The sequence below is a fragment of the Ahaetulla prasina genome, chromosome 2 (assembly GCF_028640845.1).
Source record: "Ahaetulla prasina isolate Xishuangbanna chromosome 2, ASM2864084v1, whole genome shotgun sequence".
NCBI lineage: Eukaryota > Metazoa > Chordata > Lepidosauria > Squamata > Colubridae > Ahaetulla > Ahaetulla prasina.
In genome coordinates this window covers 168,759,243-168,783,357 of record NC_080540.1, presented here as the reverse complement: position 1 = coordinate 168,783,357, position 24,115 = coordinate 168,759,243, and the positions used below count along the sequence as shown (strand labels likewise).

At 42.7% G+C, this 24,115-nt stretch overlaps 1 protein-coding gene across 3 annotated transcripts in view; it reads right to left on the bottom strand.

Moving 5' to 3' along the window:
- Positions 1–24,115, bottom strand: part of NCKAP1L (NCK associated protein 1 like) — a 124,753-nt gene that overhangs the window by 66,570 nt on the left and 34,068 nt on the right. For all 3 annotated transcript variants that reach the window (XM_058167379.1, XM_058167376.1, XM_058167378.1), the window contains 9 exons: positions 23,756–23,804; positions 21,348–21,504; positions 17,987–18,043; positions 11,055–11,151; positions 8,689–8,792; positions 6,412–6,544; positions 5,501–5,582; positions 4,804–4,862; positions 923–1,068 (listed from right to left, as the gene is read on the bottom strand). In XM_058167379.1, coding sequence (XP_058023362.1) covers positions 923–1,068; positions 4,804–4,862; positions 5,501–5,582; positions 6,412–6,544; positions 8,689–8,792; positions 11,055–11,151; positions 17,987–18,043; positions 21,348–21,504; positions 23,756–23,804 — 884 coding nt within the window. The remainder of the gene's footprint in view (positions 1–922; positions 1,069–4,803; positions 4,863–5,500; positions 5,583–6,411; positions 6,545–8,688; positions 8,793–11,054; positions 11,152–17,986; positions 18,044–21,347; positions 21,505–23,755; positions 23,805–24,115) is intronic.

The following is a 24,115-nucleotide window of genomic DNA, read 5'->3' as shown; positions in this document are numbered from 1 at the left end:
ACAATCCTACCGTGGGAAGTTGGGAGCAGGGAATTGCATGAGTGAAGTAGGTTTAGCCATAACAAACTTCTCTAGAGAAGTTTAAGGCCATGGTGTCCGGCAGCTGTGCAAAGAAGAAATTGGAGGATGTCTTCCATTCAGGAAGAACTGATTGGAGCTGTGGTGGACATGTGGAAGATGTGGGTAAGGTCTTGAACTTTGTTTTGGGTGAGGAAAACCCGGAAGCTTTCAGATTTGGGATTTCCCAGATGTGCCAATATGACATCTCTAATAAAAGTTAGCTTTGAGGAACTTCGGGCCTCGGAGTTTGATTTCGTTGGGGGTGTTACTTGGAACCCTGACAATTATCAATTATCTCCATACAATCGGTTTTAAGGAGCTTTCAGTAAGAGAGCCAGTTTGGTGCAATAGTTAAAGCATCAGGCTAGAAACCAGGAGGCTGTGAGTTCTAATCTCACCTGAGGCACAAAGCCAGCTAGATGACCTTGGGCCAATCCCTCTCACCTGGTTGTAGAAGGAGACAAGGCCAAACCACTTCTGAAATGTTGCCATGAAAACTGCAAAGACCAGTCCAGGCAGTAGCTAGGAGTCAACACTCACTGGAAGGTGCACATACCCACCCACCCATGTGCAGTAAGATATGACCTGCTCATCACCTTGAACCAATGGGTGGGTGAGAATGTGCACTGTCATCAGAATATTGCTGTGAATTGGCATCTCATTTCTATCACATAAAGACTGTAGAAATTCTGCCCCAGCCTTCTTTTTCAAAACTCTAACTTTCTCAAAATAAACTTTCAAGATTAAATCAGATAACACTGAACTTGAAATATATATATTAAACCCACTGGATTACATAACCCATCACAATCCCAAATCTGTTGCACAGTCAGCATTGCCTCCTGCTGTCCTACGTACATACCAAAAGAAGGAGAGATCGGATGTCTCCACTATGAGCTCTTCCACAGAGTCTAGCATCTTAGTATGAAAGACAATGAGGTTCATCACCTTAGCAAGATCATGATTCTCACGCAATTGCAATGGGGCCTTAGTGACACTGGTGTATGCCTGATGGAAGAAAGAACCCATTATTAAGGACCTATCACCTTAAATTCTCAGAATAGGACATAACTGATATAAATTGTAGAACAGTGGGACAACTTACATGCATATGCCCATTATCTGTTCATCTTGATTATGTAATGTAGCTTTTTACAGCAAAGTAATATTTTGAGAGAGAAACAGATGGTAGAAAAGCCCCATTTCATTTATTCTCTCTCTCCCTCCCTCTCTCTCTCTCTATATATATATAGATAGGGAGAGAGTGGGGGAGAGAGATCTGCCCATCTCACAAATTACGACTCTGGGTGGCAAGCACAGGACTGAAAAATCAACACAATTGTTGTCCTTAGGTTTGGTAAGGATCTTCTAACCTTTTCAGGTATCAGGCAACCCATTTTTAACATGCCTTTATTTATTATATTGATTTATATAGCCACCACTTTGCAAATGGCGAGTTTGGGTGGCCAACATAGAAAAAGGAAAAAGCAGTTATGATGATGATGGTGATAAAACAATATACTGGTAACTGAGGACAATTAGTCTAGAACAACTCACTCATATGCATAAAATTTACCAATAAACAGAATAGTTAACCAATGGAGAACAGGCTGATACCTTAGGCTAGATCAGGGTTTCCAATCTTTTCATGTTGCAGGCAACTCTCTCTCCATCTCTTAAAATGCCTAACAAATTATGTGATTGTGAATTCTCACTCTCATCTAGAAATCTCCCACAAGAATGCTGAGATCTTTCAACATTTGGCATTCTTTCTTGTTTATTATTTTATTTAATTTGGAAGAATGCTAGGGGTGGTTTTGAAGCATAACCAATGTCTTGGTGTCTAAGGCTGCTATTTTGCCAGTATATTAAGAAGCATTTACCAATGGAAATGTTGATAGGGCTAGAAAAAGAACTTTTCTCCATTGGCATGCCCAAATTCTTGACAGACAACTGAAAATGATACAACTAACTAAAAGGGGAACTATTTGAAACACTCCAGAAGCTCATAGGCCACTAATTTCAAATTTGCAGAAGAAAAAGAAGAAGAAGAAGGAGAAGGAGAAGGAGAAGGAGAAGGAGAGGAAGAGGAAGAGGAAGAAGAAGAAGGAGAAGGAGAAGGAGAATTTTTTTTTTTATTAATCATACTTATATACCGCACCATCTCCCGTAGGACTCAGGGCGGTTCACAGGCATATTAAAAAACAATATAATAAATAAGCATTAAAAACCCAATTAAAACTAAATATTATCATAGCCAGATCACTAAAAACGGTAAAAAACCCATTAAAATTTAGCTAAAACATTTTATTCTTAGGCTAGTCCAGCGCGCTGAAATAATAAAGTCTTCAGTTCACATCTGAAGGTCCGGAGGTCGGGGAGTTGTCGTAATCCCAGAGGAAGCTCGTTCCACAGGACTGGTGCTACCACAGAGAAGGCCCTCCCCCTGGGGGTCGCGAACCTACATTGTTTGGTCGACGGCACCCTGAGGAGGCCCACTCTGTGGGAGCGCACGGGTCGTTGGGAGGCAATCAGGGCAGAAGGCGGTCTCGAAGGTATCCTGGTCCTAAGCCATGGAGCGCTTTAAAGATGGTAACCAAAACCTTGAATTGCACCCGGAAGGCTACCGGTAGCCAGTGTAGACCGCGCAGGATGGGTGTTATATAGGAGCAACGCGATGCTCCCTCTATCACCCGCATTCTGGACTAACTGGAGCCTCCGGGTGCTCTTCAAGGGGAGCCCCATGTAGAGAGCATTGCAATAGTCCAGGCGGGAAGTGACGAGGGCGTTAGTGACCGTGCGTAAGGCGTCCCAGTCAAGAAGGAGGAGGAGAAGGAGAAGGAGAAGGAAAATAGAATTTTATTGGCCAAGTGTGATTGGACACACAAGGAATTTGTCGGTGCATATGCTCTCAGTGTACATAAAAGAAAAGATACCTTCATCAAGGTACAATACTTACAACATTTAATGATAGTCATAGGGTACAAATTTAACACTTAATAATACTTAATAATAGTCAAATGCTACAAATAAGCAATCAGGAAACAATCAATATCAATATAAATCGCAATAGCAAAATAATAGCAATAGCACAGACTTATATACCACTTCATGTGCTTTACAGCCCTCTCAAAACGTTTTACAGAATCAGCTTCTTTCCCCCAACAATCTGGGTCCTCATTTTACTGACCTCAGAAGGATAGAAGGCTGAGTCAACCTCGAGCTTGTCAGGACTGAACTGCTGGCAGTAAACAGTGAGTTAGCCTGCAATATGCATTCTAGCCCCTGTGCCACCATGGCTCTTTCAAATGCTTTCTCAAGCCAGCAACAATATGAGCAAAAATGTTTTTAAAGCTCCTTTAGTGTAAACTGCATTTGAATGCTTGCAATTTACACTGCATCAGCTCAAAGTATCCTGTATGTTTACTTCTGTAAGTCTCTCCCCCCTGCCCGCCAACAGATAGAAAGGGTGAAGGAGCTGAACAATGACACTTTCTCTTCTTGTCTATCATCTCCCTTTCTTTAGCAGCAATTTTTCCCCCCGTTTATCCCCTACGCAAATTCTAGGAAAAGACATTTTGAAATGTACACTTTGAAAAGATAAATACAAGAGGGACTACCCAGTCAATTCTCCTTCTCTGCCTGCAAAATTCTCACTGTGTGACAAGTTGTCAGGCCTGGAAGCCATCTTTGCGTTGGGCCTTCAGGCGTGCCACATTTCCTAGTGTGGGAAACTGGGAGGGGGTATTGTATGGAGCATGGGTGATATATAGTCACAATAACATTCCTGTTCTGTCCCCCTTCGCCTCCGTCCGAGTGATGGTTTAATTAGCCGGCACTATCAGCTCTGGCAGCAAAATAGTGAGCGTATGCCAAGTGTCTCTGTTATCTCCCTCGACGCCGATGAGTCATCCAGGAACAAACTTCAGCTCTTAGTTAAGTAGTTAATTTGCCTGCTACAACGAGGCACAGCAACTCTTGCTGCCTTTATATCCTGTGGGGTGTGGCTCCATGACTCAGCACTTCCTAGGCCTGCCCCACCCCTGCTTCTGTTGTTCCCGCCTCTCCTGCCTACGAAACCTAGGGTCCAGCCAGGCCTGATTGCCATCAGCTGGGTCTGGAGGTGTGGCCTGGGGTGGGGGGAAAGACTCAGGGGACGGAGGCCTCGTTATCTCTTCCACCAGGCCGGCCTCTGGTTCCTGGAACTGAGCCAGGGAAGCCGTGCTCCTGAGGTAAGTCCTGACGGCCCTTCCTCCTCACTTTCCAAGTCACTTTCTGGCAGGAGGCCCGGTTCAGGGGGCACAGACACAATAATTCCTTTCTCAGAAAGTCAAGGGCATCTGGACGGCTGGAACGGGGAACATCTCCAGTTGGGATGGTGCTTTGATTGGACCATGTGATAGATATGTGAGTGTTGGGCAGGGACTTGAACTTTCCTTTGGGTGGGGAAAACCTGGAAGCTTTCAGATTCAGGTTTTCCCAGATGTGCCAATATGACATCTCTAATAAAATGGAACTTTGAGGAAGCTCAAGCCTCAGAGTTTTCTTTCGTGGGGGGTGTTACTTGGGACCCTGACACGAGCACAATATGCCACCCAGCTCTCTGCTACTCACTCCGAGCGAATAGATGGAGCTCCAGGCAATACAAAATCCTAACAGGGCATAAAATATTCCAAACATCCTAGGAGCCATTACAGGAGAAATGGGAAGAAAAGGGAGAAAAGCCGACTGGAGAGTTTTTACCTGTAGTCTGAACCAATCCAATCGCAGTCCCTTGAATTCAAATTTCTCCTTGACATCGACTGCAAAAGACAAGCATGAAAAAAGACAACACTTACTAAAAGAGCCTCGGGAATTTTCTTCTGCTGTTTAAGGATGGAAAAAAAATATTCAAGGTAAAGTAGAATGAGGCTTTGCTGCTGAAAGAACTATTTGCTGTGCACAGCTCTCTCTGCCACAGTTTACAGACGACATAAGGACTTCGCTTCTGGAGGTAGTATATCTGTAGCTTTGGTATAGTCCTACTAGCATCCAATCAATCCCACATCTAAGAAAGTATAGTCAAATAAAAAAAAAACTACTACAGAAATTTTGAACCAAGTTTCTTTCAACGTCTGAGGTGAGGAACTGTGCCCCCTTTATCACTGGTAGACTTCAACTCCCAGAATTCTCCCAGAATGCTGGCTCAAGAATTCTGGGAGTTGAAGTTCACAGGTCATAAAAGGGCCATAGTTCCCCACCCTGGTTAGCTAACATGCCTACAAAGCAAACACACAGCATCTGTAGTATGTGCCTATTATAAAATCCCAAACCTTTTTCTGGCACCATGTTTCAATTACTCTTATAGAGGGAGCTTTATATAGACCTCTTGAAGTATGAACCTTCTGCATCGAGGGCCGGGAAAAGAGACAGAAAAACTTCTAGCTGACAGCGTAATTACCCTGTTTGACAGTCAGAGATGTGAGTGTGTTGACAAAAGCTGACATAATCACTGATTCCTCTTCGGGGCACACAGTCAGGTCCTGCATGAAATAAAAGGGCTTAGAGTGAAGCAACAATTTGTTATTCAGTGGTGTGTTTACACTGAACTTTACCGCATGCAATTATTTAAAGGAATTGTGCTGTCCGATTTAATGCTGTATCTCGCCTGAAGTGTCTTCAGAAAGAGAAGCAACCATCAATATAAGTAACAGATGCTTCAAGGCGAGGAAATCATTTTAAAGGGCTTTACGGACTGCCTTTTCTACTCTGTGACTTGTGGAGCAGCTTCTTTTCTATGAAAAAATAGGACTGATTTCATCTAATTCATCCACTCTGACAGCAGATAAAGATTTTTGCCGCACCCAGATACTTTTTCTTTCTTCCAGTCAATCATATTTGATTCTCATAAATTGTCTGGATAAATTCCTGCAGTTTTCTTGGTTTGCCATTGCCTCTTTCCTAGGTCTGAAAGAAAGTGACTAGCCCTAAAGTCACTCAATTGGCTTTGTGTCCAAGACAAACCTAGAATTCGTGATCTTCTGCTTTCTAACCTCATGCCTTAATTGTTCATTTATATACCACCTTTATTATTTTTATAAACAACTCAAGAAAGTAAACATATCTGATACTCAATTCCTACGTTCCCCACAACAATAACTTATGAACTGGACTGGGCTGAAAGTGAGTGAATGGCCCAAAGTCACTCAGCCGGTGTCTTTAATACTTAATTTAATACTTAAAATTCTTTCACGTTCTCACTTTTTCCCACCCAATCTTTTCTATCTCTTTAGGATGGAGTCTATTCATTGGGTCCTGCTCCAGTCCCCCATACACCATGCCACTGGCCTCAGTTCTATGCTATTTCCATACCTGTATGACGTTACCAAGCACTTGGGCATCAAAGCGTGACAAATATTGTACATGGTACCGCTGAATGACACTTTGGTACTGTTTAAGCAATCTGCGTAGTCTTTCCATCAGAAACAGCAGCTCAGCCAAGCAGCTGTGTGAAAAATAAATAGGATTTTGGAAGAAGCATAGCAATCTTGCCCAAGATTCTTTTTGCTGCTACAAAGCCGACTTTTGCCACTACCAGGTCCCCACACAAACACACAACAAAGAAATCTGCCAAGCCAGCAGTGAAATCCACTTATCTTCACTACTGGTTTGAGAACGGGAGCGCGTGGGAGTGTGCGTGTGCACACTATGCATGCACCTCTTCTGCACATGCGCAAATGGTAAAAAATGGGACATAATGATGTCCTGGCAGGTGGACGGAGCCTCCCGCCACCAACACTACTAGTTCGGCGAACGAGATAGAACCGGTGGTGGTGGGGATTTCACCGCTGTGCCAAACTATTCAGACCCTGACTATAAAAATCCACTCTCTTGAAAGAACTACAGAACAATATTCGGTTCTCCTAACCTTTTCCATGCTGTGCCCAGATGTGAACAACTTAACAAACACAAGCTGGGAGTCAAGGAATACACAAAGTGGGTAAAGGGGCAGACCAGTTGTTCCCCAAAAGCAAACATTCCCATGCAGATGCTGTCTCTCTCTCTCTGCGCCTTCGCTGTATGCTGAGCTTGTGTATCTTTTACACATGCAAAAGCTGGATTTGGGTTCGGTTTGCATGCTTAATTTACTTTAAAACCTGGTAATTAGTTGAGATGTGAGGGAATGAAAATTGCATTACAATCCAACAGTTAAAAGATGACTTTCAATAGAATAAATCATCCAATAATTGAATTCAGTTCATCTCCTATCTATTTTTTTGCAGTGATTTTTATGGTAGGGTATAAAAACTGCTGCAGCCTCTAGTATGCAAATCTAACCTGAAGTGGAGCATTTACTTCCCAAGCTTAGCTGATGAATTCTGAACAATTTAGCATGGACATACACAACAGAACTATAAATGACCCGATGCATACATGTGAGGGGAGCCAGGCATGCACCTGAAAACAAGGCTCTCCTGCAGTGGTAAAATAAATTTTTTTTTACTACCGGTTCTTTGGGCGTGGCTTGGTGGGCATGGTAAGGAAAGGACACTGCAAAATCTCCATTCCCTCCCTACTCCTGGGGGAAGGATATTGCAAAATCTCCATTCCCACCTCACTCTGGGACCAGCCAGAGGTGGTATTTGCCAGTTCTCCAAACTACTCAAAATTTCCGCTACCAGTTCTCCAGAACCTGTCAGAACCAGCTGGATTTCACCCCTGCTCTCCTGTCTCAAAACTCTCCTGTCACAGCTATGCTAACTACTGGTTTGTTCTATTTTAGGACTATTTTGTCCTAAGTCCTATTCTACATCCTAAAGAGCTTTCATCTGTTGTAATGCTCTGCCAGAGGTAAATCGTTATCTCAGTCTGTAGTAAGATTATCCTGCAACAAAAAAAAAACCTGCCAAAAATTGTGAGGAGAGGTTTCTTTTCATTTCCCCTCCATATCAAGACGCATGTACATCTGAGTATGCCTCTCCCACCCTTCCTTTATGGATTGGAGAAACTAACTCTTCATCACGCTCTTTGCTTCCCACTTCCCATTAGTGCAGTTTGCAAATTGCAGCTGATAAGAACAATGCTGAGAAAAAGCAGATTGAGTTTACTCGCTGTTCTATGAGTTTGGATTGCAAATCCAGCGGGCAGTAGTATCAGGCCTCATAAACACAAATTTAGCCATCATGTTAAGTTACATAGGCTCTTTGGCCAATTGTTTAATGACTTAAGTTTTTAGGTGTAGATCAAGCCTTATGGCCAATTGGACAAACCATGATTTAGCACGACATGAATACACTCCAATATGAAATGTGAACATTTATCCCCCGAAGAGAAGAAAGGATGATTTTTCAAGTGGTCTTTTCCATCCCTGGTGAAGATTTAGAGCTTGCATTTCTAACAGTGGTGTAGAAAAGGACATTTTGGCAGCTATAGTGAACTACATAGGTTCATTAACTTCAAAAGCTTTTGAACAGGGGTGTCAAACTGGCGGCCCATGGGCCAGATGTGCCACACACAGACCACACTCACCCCAGCTCCACGAAAGGAAAAAAATGTCACGATACATCATGTGACGGCAACCCGTGTTAGAGTTTACTTCAAGTCTAAACTTCCAATCCTTGGATGAGACTTCCCCAGCCTGATCAATACCTGTCAGTGAATTCCTCTTGGTTCTTGCCTTTGTGCTCACTGTGTCTGCACAGCCAGGCAACCTCATCCCGGCAGAACGACAGAGCCATGAAGACATAAATAGCCTATTGATATTGAAAGGAAGGGAGGAGTATCAAACAAAAGAGAGTTGAGCATCTCATTCCAAGTAGAATTCACAGTTTATGAAAATTATGTGCATTTTCTCCAAGATTTTAGAGTAGAATGGGTGAACATATCTCAATACTACAGATAGCTTCCCCAAATCTCTGTTCTATTGTGAGTTCTGGGTCAAAATAATGGAGCGATTTAAAGCGTGAAAAAGAAGATTTAAAGAAGTGAAGAACCTGAAATTGGCAGACCAATTTTTAAAATTGCTGGAATCAGTATAAAGAGCCATATTTAGTTCTGGTTCATGTTCTCTCCATGTGTCAAAGATTTCTTCATGACTAAAGTGATGAAGGAAGGAGGGACGAGGGAAGCACGTAGATGAGTCAGAAGCGGAAATAACTTTAAAGGAAAGAATGAAGAAATATTTGTAAGACAGAAATGGTAGGTCACAGCTTCCAGCAATGCTCATTATTGTAGTAAGGTAGAACAGTGTTTTTTTAAAAAAATTATCTCAGAATCTTTTCCCAACTTTAAAAATCAAGGAGGATCTCAAAAGAGTTTTTGTTTCTATGGTTTACATTTATCAATATTTATCATATTTGAAACTAAAAATTATGCATTTGCTGCTGCTACTTCTTTACATGATGGTTTAATTGGACTTCTATATTATATGGTTTTTATAATTTTGGTTTTGTAGACCCCTGAAAGGGAGTAGTTCTGGGAAAACATTTAAGAAATATTGAGATAGAATAACAGAATCTTGAAAGGTTATCAAAATTTTGAAAATCTTATACTGAAAAAAATCAACATGGCATTGTTTTGAGTTCATACTAAAAAAAGATGATGATTTTGAATTTCTCAAATTTCCTTCTATCCTAGGGCTATGTAGTTCTTCCTTTAAGGTCTCCCTTAATGACTCACTCCTTTCTTTCCTCTTTAATGGCTCTCTCATAGCTTCCCAAGGTCAGTTCAATGTTCTTTACCAGATAGGAATATATATGTTCCTTGGTAGTTATCTTGGGTACCACCTTTGTTACATGCATTCTGGAGCAGTTCTCCAGCCTCGTGCCTTTCGAGGGTTCATGCCAATTGCCATAATCCTTAAAACAGCTGTTTGCTAGGACGGTTACAGAAAAGGTTAATTGGAGGAAAGCGTCTAGGTAGGGCAATACCGAAAAAGACAAAAAGCAGACAGGCAAGGGTGAAAATCTCTTCCAGGTCTTTTCCACTCTTTAAATCACTTCCTTATTTTACCCAGGATTCCTGTAGAATGAGTTTAGAAAAGCTTGCCACTGGTAATTATAATCTAGCACACAAATAAGAAAAGTGTCTTTAGGCTGACCAAATATTTCATCAAGTTAATTCAGCCAGGAAACCGAGGTAAATATTACTTTTTTTCATTTGCTTGTTAACACTAAGGGTGTAAAACATCAGACACTGACAGCACATCTCTTCTCTCAAAGGCTTCTCTTTTTAAAACGTGCTTCCATTCCTCTGAGGCCCTGTTAACTGAGCATCAGTTACTGACAAAACACAAGCCATTAGTAGAGGCAGAGACCGGGGCACATATCAAATCAAGAACCAGGAAGCCAATGCAGGCGTAGGAATACAGATAGTCCTCAATTTACGACCACAACTGCATCTGATTTTAATCACCTTTTTTGCCACAATTGTTAAAGGGAATGACTGCAGTGGTAAAGTGAATTGTTTGATTGTTAAGCTTTCCCCACTGATTTTGTTTGCCAGAAGCTGACTGGGAAGGTTGCAAATAGCAATCCTTTGATCCCAGGACACTGTGATTGTTGTAAATACATGCCAATTGTCAAGCACCTGAATTCTGATCATGTGAGCATGGGATGCTCTGATGGACCAGGGTTGTTGTTATTTTTTTGCAGCACTGTTGTAACTTTAAACACTCACTAAACCAGGGGTGTCCAAACTTGGCAACTTTAAGACTTGTGGACTTCAACTTTCAACTTTCAGCTTTGCTGGCTGAGGAACTCTGGGAGTTGAAGTCCACAAATCTTAAAGTTGCCAAGTTTGGACACCTCTGCACTAAACAAATGGTTGTAATTTGTACTTGCTCTGAGTTCATCCTTCTCACATATAGAGAGGCCTGTGTGCATTTTTTGTGCACAAATCTCTCTTACGCCTGCATTGGCCCAGCTCTAACTGCTCACGCACAGCATAAATAAATCTGCTTGCACCTACACAGTTCTTAGTTCTTGCCCGCCTCTATATCTCCCTGATCGACTTGCCTTGGGGCCCAGCAGTCCAGGTTCGTTGGCCAGAATAGCCTCCATCTCCCGCACAGCATTCCTCAAGAAATTACGCCGGCCTCGATGTAATTGCCCACTGTCAAGAAACCAGCCAAAAAAGTCCTATGAAAAGAATCCCCCCCCTCCCACTGCCCTCCCCGCATGTCATCAATATCAGAAAACAATTTTTTTTGTGGGGTTGGCCAAAGCAAGCAGCATAAAGAAAAGATTGTAATACTGGGTCAGCCAAAACAGGAATTTCCCCCTATTCCTTTTTAGATCAAGGTAAGTAAATGTGTTGGGACGTAGTGGCTCAGTGGCTAATACCCTGAGCTTGTCGATCGAAAGGTCAGCAGCTCAGCAGTTCAAATCCCTAGTGCTGCACAACGGGGTGAGCTCCCGTTACTTGTCCCAGCTTCTGCCAACCTAGCAGTTTCGAAAGCACGTAAAAATGCAAGTAGAAAAAATAGGGACCACCTTTGGTGGGAAGGTAACAGCGTTCCGTGCCCCTTTGGCATTGAGTCATGCCAGCCATATGACCATGGAGACATCTTCTTACAGCGCTGGCTCTTCGGCTTTGAAACGGAGATGAGCACCGCCCCCTAGAGTCAGGAACGACTAGCACATATGTGCGAGGAGAACCTTTACCTTTACTAAGTAAATGTGTGTTAGGGGGTGGGGTTTCATTCTCCGGGCTTGTGGGTTGGTTTCTGAACGTTTTGTTACCAGGCTAGGTAACATCTTCAGTGAGGTTTAGGGGATGTCAGTGTTCCTCTGTTATAAGGGTTTCAGGTGTGGGTGTGTCAAGTAAGGGTCTTGTGATGTGTCAGCTGTGAGTCATCAGTAAGTCTTGTGATGGGCCTTGTGATAAGGACATCACATCAGGTCAGGGTCATTGGGGTGGTGAACTGCTGGTGGTGGGGAGGCTGTGTGGGTTGGTTGAGAGTCAGTGTTGTGTGGTGTGGTTTGGGTGCTGTGTGTCAGAAAATGAAGTTTTTTGGATAGTGTTGTGGTCCGCCAGCAGCCTTGGAGCTGGCAGGGGAGTCGGACAGTGATGAGGCTGAGGAAGAACATTGGCCAGTCCTGGAGGCTGGGGAAAGCCCAGATGACAGCTCTGCATTGGAGGCAGAGATGGGGCCAGGGCCATCTGGGAGTAATGTGCGGACTCTGGAGCCTCCAGAGGCTGACAGTAGTGAGGCAGAGGAACAGGAGGAGCCTGTTCCTAATGCATGCATAAGAAGAGCTGCCAGAAGGCAAAGCAGCTAAAGTAAAAAGGACGACTTGGGAGTAGGGCCAAGAGATGACTGGCCCCTCCCATAAGGCTTAAAAGACCAGCAACGGCATTTGGGCTCTTTGCCGGAAAACAACGTTGATAGCCTTGCTCCTTGTCTTGCTGCATTTATTTCTTGTCAGCGTCTTCTGCTTTTGAACTTTTGCCAAGAAAAGCCTTTGGCAGTTTGCATAATTAGACTAAGGTTGGTGATAGGACTGAGGAATTTGTGTTATGAAGAATTTGTTTTGATTTAGTTTGGACTATGCTGAGAATGAGTTAATTCTCAGCTGTTCTAATAAAGTCTGTTTGTTTTTGAACTGATTGCGTCTACTACTACCTACTTGGGCCTGGATCAAAACAGATAGGCATTACAGAGAAAGACATCAAGCAGCCATTTCTCTTCTGCTTTTCTTAGTGTTGTGGTGCTGAAATGTCTGAACAGCGTCTGGACACAGCTTCTTTTGTGTGTGGGGTGGTTGCTTGCGAAGCTGAGGATCTTGTCCATGTGCGTGGGTTTGCGGTAGACACAACTTTCTAGTTTCTAATCACCCTCATCCTACACCTGAGCTACAGGAATTTCCCCTATTCCTTTTTAGATCAAGGTAAGTAAATGTGTTGGGACGAGTGGCTCAGTGGCTATTACCCTGAGCTTGTGGATCGAAAGGTCAGCAGCTCAGCAGTTCAAATCCCTAGTGCTGCACAACGGGGTGAGCTCCCGTTACTTGTCCCAGCTTCTGCCAACCTAGCAGTTTCGAAAGCACGTAAAAATGCAAGTAGAAAAAATAGGGACCACCTTTGGTGGGAAGGTAACAGCGTTCCGTGCCCCTTTGGCATTGAGTCATGCCGGCCATATGACCATGGAGACGTCTTCTTACAGCGCTGGCTCTTCGGCTTTGAAACGGAGATGAGCACCGCCCCCTAGAGTCAGGAACGACTAGCACATATGTGCGAGGAGAACCTTTACCTTTACTAAGTAAATGTGTGTTAGGGGGTAGGGTTTCGTTCTCCGGGCTTGTGGGTTGGTTTCTGAACGTTTTGTTACCAGGCTAGGTAACATCTTCAGTGAGGATTAGGGGATGTCAGTGTTCCTCTGTTTATAAGGCTTTCAGGTGTGGGTGTGTCAAGTAAGGGTCTTTTTTGTTCGAAAAGTTTTTATTAGTCAAAAAAGGTTTATACAAATACATATCAGGTATGGTAAATTTTCATTTTTCTTATCTAAAATAAGAATTTTACTCAAATTTTTTAACACATACAACAGCCATAAGGCAAGCAGGTGACACGAAGTAGCAAAGTTTGCAAATTTTAAATACGTAATAAAGAAGAGTCAAGAATAAACAGAATATCGTACAAAAGAGAATAAGGAAAACCAACACAATCCCAAATATCTTTATCACTTCCTAGTTTTGGATCTCAGAACTCTGGGTTCAGCCTGACCCAACTCAGGGCGCAACAGCGGCAGCCGCTTCAGCCCCATGATCTATAACCTCCCTTCTTCAATTCCTGGGTCATCTGATTCCAGGAAGGCTTTGTGTTCCTCCACATAGGCCGTAGCCTCCATAGTGTACTGATTTTTTTCGTAATGCCCTCCCGGAAAATCATCAATCCCTCTGGCATCAGCCATCTGAAGCCCACTCCCTTCTGGTACAATTTGCTTGACAAAAAATAATATTTCTTTCTTTTTTCACGTACCTGTCTGGGAATCTGCCTCAGAATGGCTATCTCCCTGCCCCTGTAAATCAGTGCCCCACTCCTATGTTTTCTAAAATTTCATCTCTCGTCTCTCTTCTCACAAATTTGACATGAACCTCTCTGGGAACTGCATGCGTGCGTGCATATTGCAATTAACTCTATAAACTCGATCCACATCCCAATTCATGAAATCAACACTTCTCCCAAGAAATTCTCCCAACAATTTAGTCACAACATCTCTCAAGTCTTCTTGGTCCACTTCTTCCAAATTTTGAAACCTAAGGAAATAAGACATTTTATCCATCTGTGGTCAAGCACAGCATTGCCTGTCGTCTCCTCTCTTTTCTGCACTGCCGCATTTCACCCTCAGACCTTCCACTTTCTGCTTGTTTTCTGCTGAGACTTGTTGAGTATCCTTTAAATCCTTTTGGATAGTCACAATTTCTTCTCTTATTTCCGTTTGGCCTCTTTGCAAATCATCCAGTTTCTTGTCCATATTGGATAACTTTTCCAGAATTCTCTCCATCTCTCCAGCAGTTGGTCTCTGACCTTTTGCCATTTGAAAAAAAGAATCAAAATCCTCAGGCAAGCACAGTATCCTTGTAATTTCCTCCGGATCCACCAGGGGCACTCACAGGAGCAACGAGTCCAGAGTACAGTTAGTCAACCAGGAAACCGAAGGAAGTGATGTCATCAAAATTCTCATAGTGAAGGCGGAAGCTGGGCGCCACCACTGTTCCCCAGAAGGAGGGGCCTCAAACCTTCCCTCCTAAATTTCTCCATCACCTCTTCTCTCCAGAGCTCCACAAAACCGGTAATCTTCTTATTTTAAGTTCTCCTCTCTCCAAAATAACTCGTGCTCCTTCCAACCGCAGGGGAGAAAACCCCCGCACTCGGAGCACTCCACTCACGTTTACGATATTCCTTCCTTCTCCTCCTCAATTCTTCTCCGTGCCCTGTTCACCACCAGGCTGCTGCAGTTATAAATCCAATGCCCGGTGTCACGGGCACAGCGGCGGCGACCAAAATAATGGCCGCGGCCTGTGGCCTCCGAACCCCGCCAAGCCTAGGACGCGCCAGCATCGGTCCCCACAGTCCTGTATGTCGGCTGGGAGACCCCTGGCGAGCCGTCCGTACGGCAGGTGTCCTTTTCGGAACACCTGGCCCCTGAGGGCCTCGGCGGCGGCCGGATTCGGGCGCTGGAGGCAGGAGAAACCTTCCAGACGTCCGTTGCCACTGGATACCGGAAGTCGTCTCAAGTAAGGGTCTTGTGATGTGTCAGCTGTGAGTCATCAGTAAGTCTTGTGATGGGCCTTGTGATAAGGACATCAAATCAGGTCAGGGTCATTGTGGGGGTGAACTGCTGGTGGTGGGGGTGCTGTGTGGGTTGGTTGAGAGTCAGTGTTGTGTGGTGTGGTTTGGGTGCTGTGTGGGTTGGTTGAGAGTCAGTGTTGTGTGGTGTGGTTTGGGTGCTTTGTGTCGGAAAATGAAGTTTTTTGGATAGTGTTTTGGTCTGCCAGCAGCCTTGGAGCTGGCAGGGGAGTTGGATAGTGATGAGGCTGAGGAAGAACATGGGCCAGTCCTGGAGGCTGAGGAAAGCCTGGATGACAGCTCTGCATTGGAGGCAGAGATGGGGCCAGGGCCATCTGGGAGTAATGTGCGGACTCCAGAGCCTCCAGAGGCTGACAGTAGTGAGGCAGAGGAACAGGAGGAGCCTGTTCCTAATGCACGCATAAGAAGAGCTGCCAGAAGGCAAGAGCAGCTAAAGCAAAAAGGATGACTTGGGAGTAGGGCCAAGAGATGACTGGCCCCTCCCATAAGGCTTAAAAGACCAGCAACGGCATTTGGGCTCTTTGCCGGAGAACAACGTTGATAGCCTTGCTCCTTGTCTTGCTGCATTTATTTCTTGTCGGCATCTTCTGCTTTTGAACTTTTGCCAAGAAAAGCCTTTGGCGGTTTGCATAATTAGACCAAGGTTGGTGATAGGACTGAGGAATTTGTGTTATGAAGAATTTGTTTTGATTTAGTTTGGACTATGCTGAGAATGAGTTAATTCTCAGCTGTTCTAATAAAGTCTGTTTGTTTTTGAACTGATTGCGTCTACTACTACCTACTTGGGCCTGGATCAAAACAGATAGGCATTACAGAGAAAGACATCAAGCAGCCATTTCTCTTCTGCTTTTCTTAGTGTTGTGGTGCTGAAATGTCTGAACAGCGTCTGGACACAGCTTCTTTTGTGTGTGGGGTGGTTGCTTGCGAAGCTGAGGATCTTGTCCATGTGCGTGGGTTTGCGGTAGACACAACTTTCTAGTTTCTAATCACCCTCATCCTACACCTGAGCTACAGATTTGCCACCATTGCAAATGGGTATTAGTTACCTATTGCCCAGCTAGGTGGTAGCATCTGGCCAATGCTGACTGATCTCATAAAGCTAAGGTTGAACCTCATTATTACATGGATGGGAGCCCAGCAAGCTGTATTCTTGCTGAAAAAATAGCATGGATGTGTCCCATAAAAATATCAGATGCCAAGCTTGACTTGAATGTTTGATTTCCTGCTGACATGCTTTGTACACTCTAAAAGTCTGCCCATCCATTCAGAACTTGAATCTTGAATCTTCCTACATACCAGAGGTGTTACTTTCCAAAGACTGCTGAGCTACAATTCCCAATACCTAACCATGATGACTAAAGGCCTGCAGATTTCTCTCTATTGCAGTAAAATTATCTCAACACTCACCAATTAAAATAAAAACGCAACCTCCCTTTATCTTTTGACAATCAAGACAGTATTTAATCAGTACTGCCTATAAAAAGTACTGCCAGGAGTATCTGCAGTTACAATGGAGAAAAGACTGCAGAACTAGGTAATACTGCAGAGCTACCAACTGGATAATGTCATTTAAATCTACAGTCAAAGTGACAGAAGTAGCAGCAGGGACTCTGTGGCAGCTCATTCCATCCTTGCCTTTCAGGTTGTTATGGTTCATTAGAACTCTACTGAATAAGACAAAAGACCTATGTAGGCCAGAAAACTATTCCTTTCCATGGTCAAAAGGATGCCCCTGGGTTCCAGACATGAAGACAACCATCTTTCCCCATAGCTATTCCATCATATCTGGCATACAGAGGCATGCTTCCCCTGAGCCTGACCTCTTCCCCTCTCACAATAGAATGAGATGGCCAAGTTGCTAGTTGTGATGCACAACAGATGAGGGTGGAGGAAAGAAGCAAAACAGATTGCTACTTATCTACCATTATCAGCACGTCAGGTTTCAAACAGAATTCTAACCATGTTCTTAGAAGGTCATTCTATTGGCTGGGATCATACAGCAAGCCAGGACAGCCAACAATCTGAATTGGTCTCTCCATACGTCATCCTTAGTGATGCGTGCAAACCAGTGTCTGCATTTCCTGCACCAGATGAGGAGAGCACATCTTTCTCCTTCTGTCCTGGTCATTTTTTTTACAGAGGCACGATTGAGAGTGTTTTAACAAATTGCTGTTTGGTTTGGTTGGCAGCAGTGCCTCAGATAGAAAATCCATACAGAAAGTGGTGAGGACAGCTGAGAATATTATAGAAAGCTCGCTTCCCGTTATTAAGGATACTGCTTATAAGCGCTATGTGCTTAAGAGTTCAAAGCAGTGTTAGAGACCCGCACTCTAACTCAAGGTAACTTATGAACAGGCACTACTAAAACAAAACGCAATTTAGCATAAACTATAAGCATCGAAGGGATTAAGAAGCTCACACTATGTCATAGGTAGGACTGCAACCACAGAAGAGAATGCCCAACAAACAAGATAAGAGGGCCAAGATGTTTGCAGGGCAATATGAACGTGGCAGACAGAAGTTGAAGACTGATGAGACTGAAAGGAAAACAAGTACTGAAACAAATAAAGCAGAGCAATGGATATACAGTAAACAGCAGAGAGAAGCCCAGAGCCAAAGAGGGAAGGGACATTCCTACCTTTGTTGCAGAGCATGCTCTTTACAATCTTTAATATCAGTGATACGTTTCCCATAGCTGTAAAGAGACAGAAAGCACATTTGTCAGGCCCCAAGAACAGGCACAGTTTTCTTTATTGTTTTTTATCTATAGACAGAACCTTGCCAGACTAAAGTAACTATTTACATAACTATAGATATATTCTGGGAAATGCTAGGGTGGAGCAGTTTTAACCCTCTTTCTGTCCACCAAACTTTCTAAGCTCTGCTGCCTCTTTGCCCTCTTGAAAGCAGCCCTTCCTTCTGGGAATCCAGACTACATTCCACACAACTCATCCATTGCTTCGTTGTCCCAAAGCCAGAGTTTCTCAAAACTTGAAGTGAAATTCTTCATATTATACTTGAATTTGTATCTCCCCTTAAAAATTAATGATTTCACTGGGACTACAGTTGATCAAATAATAATTGTATCACTTACTTTTAACCATTCAAATTTAATCCCTATATTACACAAAAGAATGATAGATACTGCAATGTTTAAAAAAAACCTTCATTTCCCATAAAGAAACTAATTCAAAGGCATATTTTTCATGAAAAGGATAAGCTTACTTAATTTTACATTGTTTTTGAAATCTAGTGATTTTTTTTTGAGACAGCTGCTTGCATTATTCCTTCCACATTTATTTTGGATTGATGCGTAGTGTTCATAGGAGCAAAATGGAAAAATTCTGACTCTCAAAAACAAGATGTTGCAAATTGAATCAGAATGATTATAGCTGGCTCACTTAATTCTTTGTATTCCTTTTACACACTGATTAGTAATTCAGGGAGAGAAATTATCATGAATTATTTTCATAGAAATCCTTATCAGGAATAGTAATATCCAGTTATATTTTGATTTGTTGCACATGAGAATTTGTTCTGAAAGTATATTTCAAATAAAGATGAATTAAATATAAATCATATTTACTATTCTCTATGTTACCTCTTTCAATAATTTCAAAGCAAAAAACATGTCTAAATTTGAGTCTTTCAGTTTTACTCTTCCCCAGTTTAACTTTCCCATTCATTATTTTTATTTGTCACGGTTCAAGGAAATTGTCACCTTTCAATGAGGTCTTAAAAATCTTTAGCTTGTCAAAAGTATACTAAATAAATACTGAAATCACAGTTGATAAACTATGATAAACTATGATAAACTATGTCTTTTCATAGTTAGAGTTCATTTCTCCATTTGAAAATGGGTGTCAAACATCTTGACTCACCGTAAAACAGTGAAAAAATGTATTTGTTAGCCATCTTTTCACACAATCTTTATAGGCCTAGTTTTTGTTCAATTCACGTAACAGTTTGTAAACCTTACTGAATTGTTGGACTCACCTCTTCCAAAGCAAGACCTTGCCTACATCTAATCCAACTGAGATTCTGGCATATTAAAAAAGTTTCTATGACATTTTGATAAGGAATATGCTACATCTCACAATGCACTTGTCCACTTTAAGTGATTTGCATTCATACAGTTACCCACATCTTCAAAAAGGCCCTCAGCTTTACTCATCTTTATCACTTCTTTACATGAAAGTAAATTTTCATTTATTTTGATTTCAAAAACATTTCTGACATAGCATCCTTTGCCCTATCTGTCACTTCATCCGTCTGATGAGCAAATGGTCTACTGCTTAGTTTTTCGTTTAGTTGATCATTTATATCTTCCACCCTCTCAGTAGTTTGATGGGAAATGGTGTCCTTTAATGGAGAGACAGTTTTTACTGCTGGACACTAGATGCCCAATATAGCAATAACCAAATTGCCAGAATTGTCAACCGTATTGACAATTGCCAAACAATTTTCTCCGATTGCGCAGAAACTTTTTCCCCTGGGTGATTCTGTATACAATTTGATGAGAAACAATTTTGCAAGGATGGTCATATATCAAAGTAGTATTTTTTTTTCTCCAGTTCATCTTTCCACCTTTGAATGGAAAGATCTCAAGTTTTTTTTCACTAAGTCTGCTTGATTTGTTTCCAGGTATTATTCTGATTTTGCTTGGCTTCATACTCTCAACTGACAGTTTTTTTCTGACAAGTTGCATACTGATAACATTCTTCTCCAATAACAAAAACTCTTTGTCAACCCCAAAGGTATGCAACTTACTTCACACTTTTTGATTTTTGCTTTGATCACTACCACTTCATCTTTTCTTTTACCATGCCACAAAAGGCCTTTCTCTTTTTAAAGGTTAGAAATTCAAACTAATGAACAGAAACACTGAAATTTGCTAACACAGAACTTTACTTCTACAGAAACTGTCAACATGCTGGGTGCCACATCAGGAGTCATCAGCCAGCAAGAAACCGTATCTCAGTCACAGTGCTTCTGTGATTGGTGAATGATTTTGACAGACAGCTAAACCTATGGGATTATCCACGGGTGAAATGTAAAATTTGTTACTACCGGTTCTGTGGGCATGGCTTGGTGGGGGGTAATCTGACTGGATGGGCGTGGACTTTTTTTTTACTTTTAAAAGCATTTTTTACAGCCTCTTTTGAATGTTTTAAAGGGTTATGACAATCCCAGCTGAGTTGCCTGATCACCAAAACCCTTTAAAAGCTTTTTTTTACAGCCTCTTCGGCCAAAGAGGTTGTAGAAAAAATGCTTTGAAAAGGTTCTGACAATCCCAGCTGAGCTGCGCGATCATCGGAGGCTTTTTTTTTTTTTACTTTTAAAAGCATTTTTTCAGGTGAAGAAAAAATGCTTTTAAAAGTAAAAAAAACTCTCTGATGATCGCACGGCTCAGCTGGGCATGCGGGAGGAAGGGGGGACAGGGATTTTTGCTACCGGTTCTCCAAACCACGAAAGAGCTTCATTTATCTGGGGACTTAAAATGACTCTTGATTTAAATCATGGTAAAAAGAAGAAGAAAGAACAACATCAGCCCCACCCCCACCCCAAAAACAACAACCCCAACCCTCGCTTGTTTTTGGAAATGGTTCAAGAGGGAACACACACACACACACACACACACGAGAGAGAGGGGGGGAGGGAGAAAGAAAGAGATGAGAGAGATAGAGGGGCGAGAAAGAGAGAGAGAATGCTAGAGAGAAAAAGAGAGATGGAGAGAAAGAGAGAGACCTGTTTCCCACAGAAAACACTGGAAGCCACAAAACCTGGGTAGGCGTGGCTGGGGGCGAGGGGATATTTCATGTGACTGAGTGGAAGTGAGTGATGTCAAGTTGGCCACGCCCACCCAGGTTTTGTGGCTCCCAGTGTTTTCTGTGGGAAACGGATCCAAATGGCTCTTTTGAGTGTTTAAGGTTGCAGACCCCTAACCAGTGCAGGATCATTACCACACGAGCCTTTACACACTTCAGCACATTACTTACCCTTTAATGCCACCAAAGGCCTCTTCTGTCACCTTGTGAATAGAAAGCACTTCATCTCGTACCAGCGTGATGTAGAGTGAGCCACGAAGAGCCATCCGCCAAAGATCCAGGCAACTCTGGGTAGAGCCCAGGCAACTATGGCAGAGCAAGAACCCCACTGCAGGTGGGGGGGGGGGGGAAATGTTACTGAGGTGGGGGGTGGGGAGGAAATACAAACGTTTGGTGTTTTGAACAGTTGCCAGCAGGGGTCTAAAAGTTGGTGGGAGCAGAACAAACAGGGCAAGTTAAGCCAAAGCATCACAAAGAGCAGCCAATCCTTACATCTTCTTTGATGTGAGGCTGAAGCGGGTGGAAATGCATGGAGCATAGTTTTTGCCAAATGCAATGCTAGACAATCAAATCTACCCCAGCTAAGATAATGGAGGATAATATTTTCCTAATTTTGTAGGAAGTGAGGGAAGAGGGATCCTGCATGTAAAAATTGGCTAAAAAATGCAGAAACTATTCTTGTCAGGAGGACAATTTTTCCTCTTCCTGATAACGTTCAGTTTTGGAAGCGTTTTGCTCTTTAAAGTCTATGATGAGGAATGGACTTTCAGAACCCTGAGCTGAGTTTGGAAGAAAAGAAGGATTTCAATTCTATTCCTTGTTTATAGAAACAGGGGGGGAAAGGGAATAACAATAACAAAGCACTTGGACAAAATAAGAATGGAAACTTTTCAACTCATCTGTTACAAAAAGTTGCAATACTTGGGACAGTGCATATAATATCATTACAATGGTATCATTAAATATAGAATAGAACAGGGGTCTCCAACCTTGGTCCCTTTAAAACTTGTGGACTTCAACTCCCAGAGTCCCTCAGCCAGCTTTAAGTCCACAAGTCTTAAAGGGACCCAGGTTGGAGACCCCTGGAATAGATTAGAATTCTTTATTGGCCAAGTGTGATTGGACACACAAGGAATTTGTCTTTAGTGCATAAGCTCTCAGTACACATAAAAAAGATAAGATACATTCGTCAAGAATCATAAGATACAACACTTAATGATAGTCATAGGGTACAAATAAGCAATCAAATCACACTAGGAAACAATCAATATAAATATCTTAGTCCCTTGAGGAGGATCCAATAATCAAAAGTACTAAATCCTAAAAGTAAACTAAAAAGTAAAAATACTAAATGTACTATCACCAGACCTGTCATAAGACTCTCACTAATGACTCACAGCTGACCCATCACAAGAATCTCACTTGACACACCCTTATAAACAGAAGAACACTGACATCCCCTAAACTCTGCTGAAGATGTTACCTAGCCTGGTAACGAAACATTCGGAAACCAACCCACAACCAACCCACTTGGAGAATGAACCTTCACCCTCATACGTATAAACAGTAATACTAGCAACAGTAATAATAATTTGTCCGAGTACAATAAGAAGGGAGAAGTTAGTCTTGACTCCTGCCTTGTTTGTGCTCTTTTTTCTTTCCCATCTTGTTTCTCCCCCTCCCTCCTATTTCCTCTTTCTGTTACTTCTCTGTCCGTTAATTCCCTTTTGTCCCTCTTGCTGTATCTGTGCAGATTTTCACATGGGCTTGTTCCTCTAGAACAGTGGTTCTCAACCTTTATAGTGCTGCGACCCCTTTAATACAATTTCCCATGATGTGGCGACCCCAACCGTAAAATTATTTTTTTTAGGCAGCGATCTCAGCATGCCTCAGCAGCCGCAGAAGGGGGAAAAAAGCGACAAACTGTTTTTTTGAATTTATCGCACCTGAAGCCGTATTGGCTAGCGATCTGAACTGCTTGCGATTGCCTTGAGGACGGAGGCATTAAAGCGGAGACTCCTCCCCTATTAAGTTTATCGTGCCTGAAGCCAGATTAGGGTAGTGATTGGGAGTGATTGCAGCTGGCTTGAGAGGGAGACATCAGAGCAAAGATTTCTCTCTTTTTTAATTCATCGCGCCTGAAGCTGAATTCGGCTGGTGATTTGAAGAGTCTGCAGCTGGCTTGTGGAGTCAACCATTGGAGTGCGATTCTTCGACTCGCAAGTATACTTCCCATATTTCCGATGGTCTTAGGCGACCCCTGGCAAATCGTCATTCGACCTCCAATGGGGTCGCGACCCACAGGTTGAGAACCGCTGCTCTAGAAGTTTGCATCCTGTTCTTACCCAACGACTACAACGGAAGGAAAACGGGAGAGGAAAGTTGAGAGCAGAGTGTTTTCAATGTGTTATTACTGGCTACATTCCCAGTGTAGAAGCAGTTTGTGATTGGCATGCCCCGCCAAATGGCTGCCTTGCTATGGCTTTCTAACAATGATGAATGTGCCTTAAAAGTTGCCTATCGCCCCTCTAGGCTTAGGATCCAAGCAGGAACTTAAAATTAAAGTGATGGTAACTTACTCACAATCCATCGCTCGAGAACCTCCCATGAAAGGTATTCACAGGCCATCTGGTGAAGAAAAGAGGTGAACAAACAAATAAGATTCCTCTCCACAGCTACATACACAATGATCTGTAGAGTCTATCTAGTAGGTGACTTTCTTTTGTACCCATGTGGTTTTCAGAAACATAATAGCAATAGCACTTATATACTGCTTCACAGTGCTTTACAGCCCTCTCTAAGTGGTTTACAGAGTCAGCCTATTGCCCCCAACAATCCGGGTCCTCATTTTACCGGCCTCGGAAGGATGGAAGGCTGAGTCAACCTTGAGCCTGGTGAGAATCGAACTGCCAAACTGCAGGCAGGTAGCAGTCAGCAGA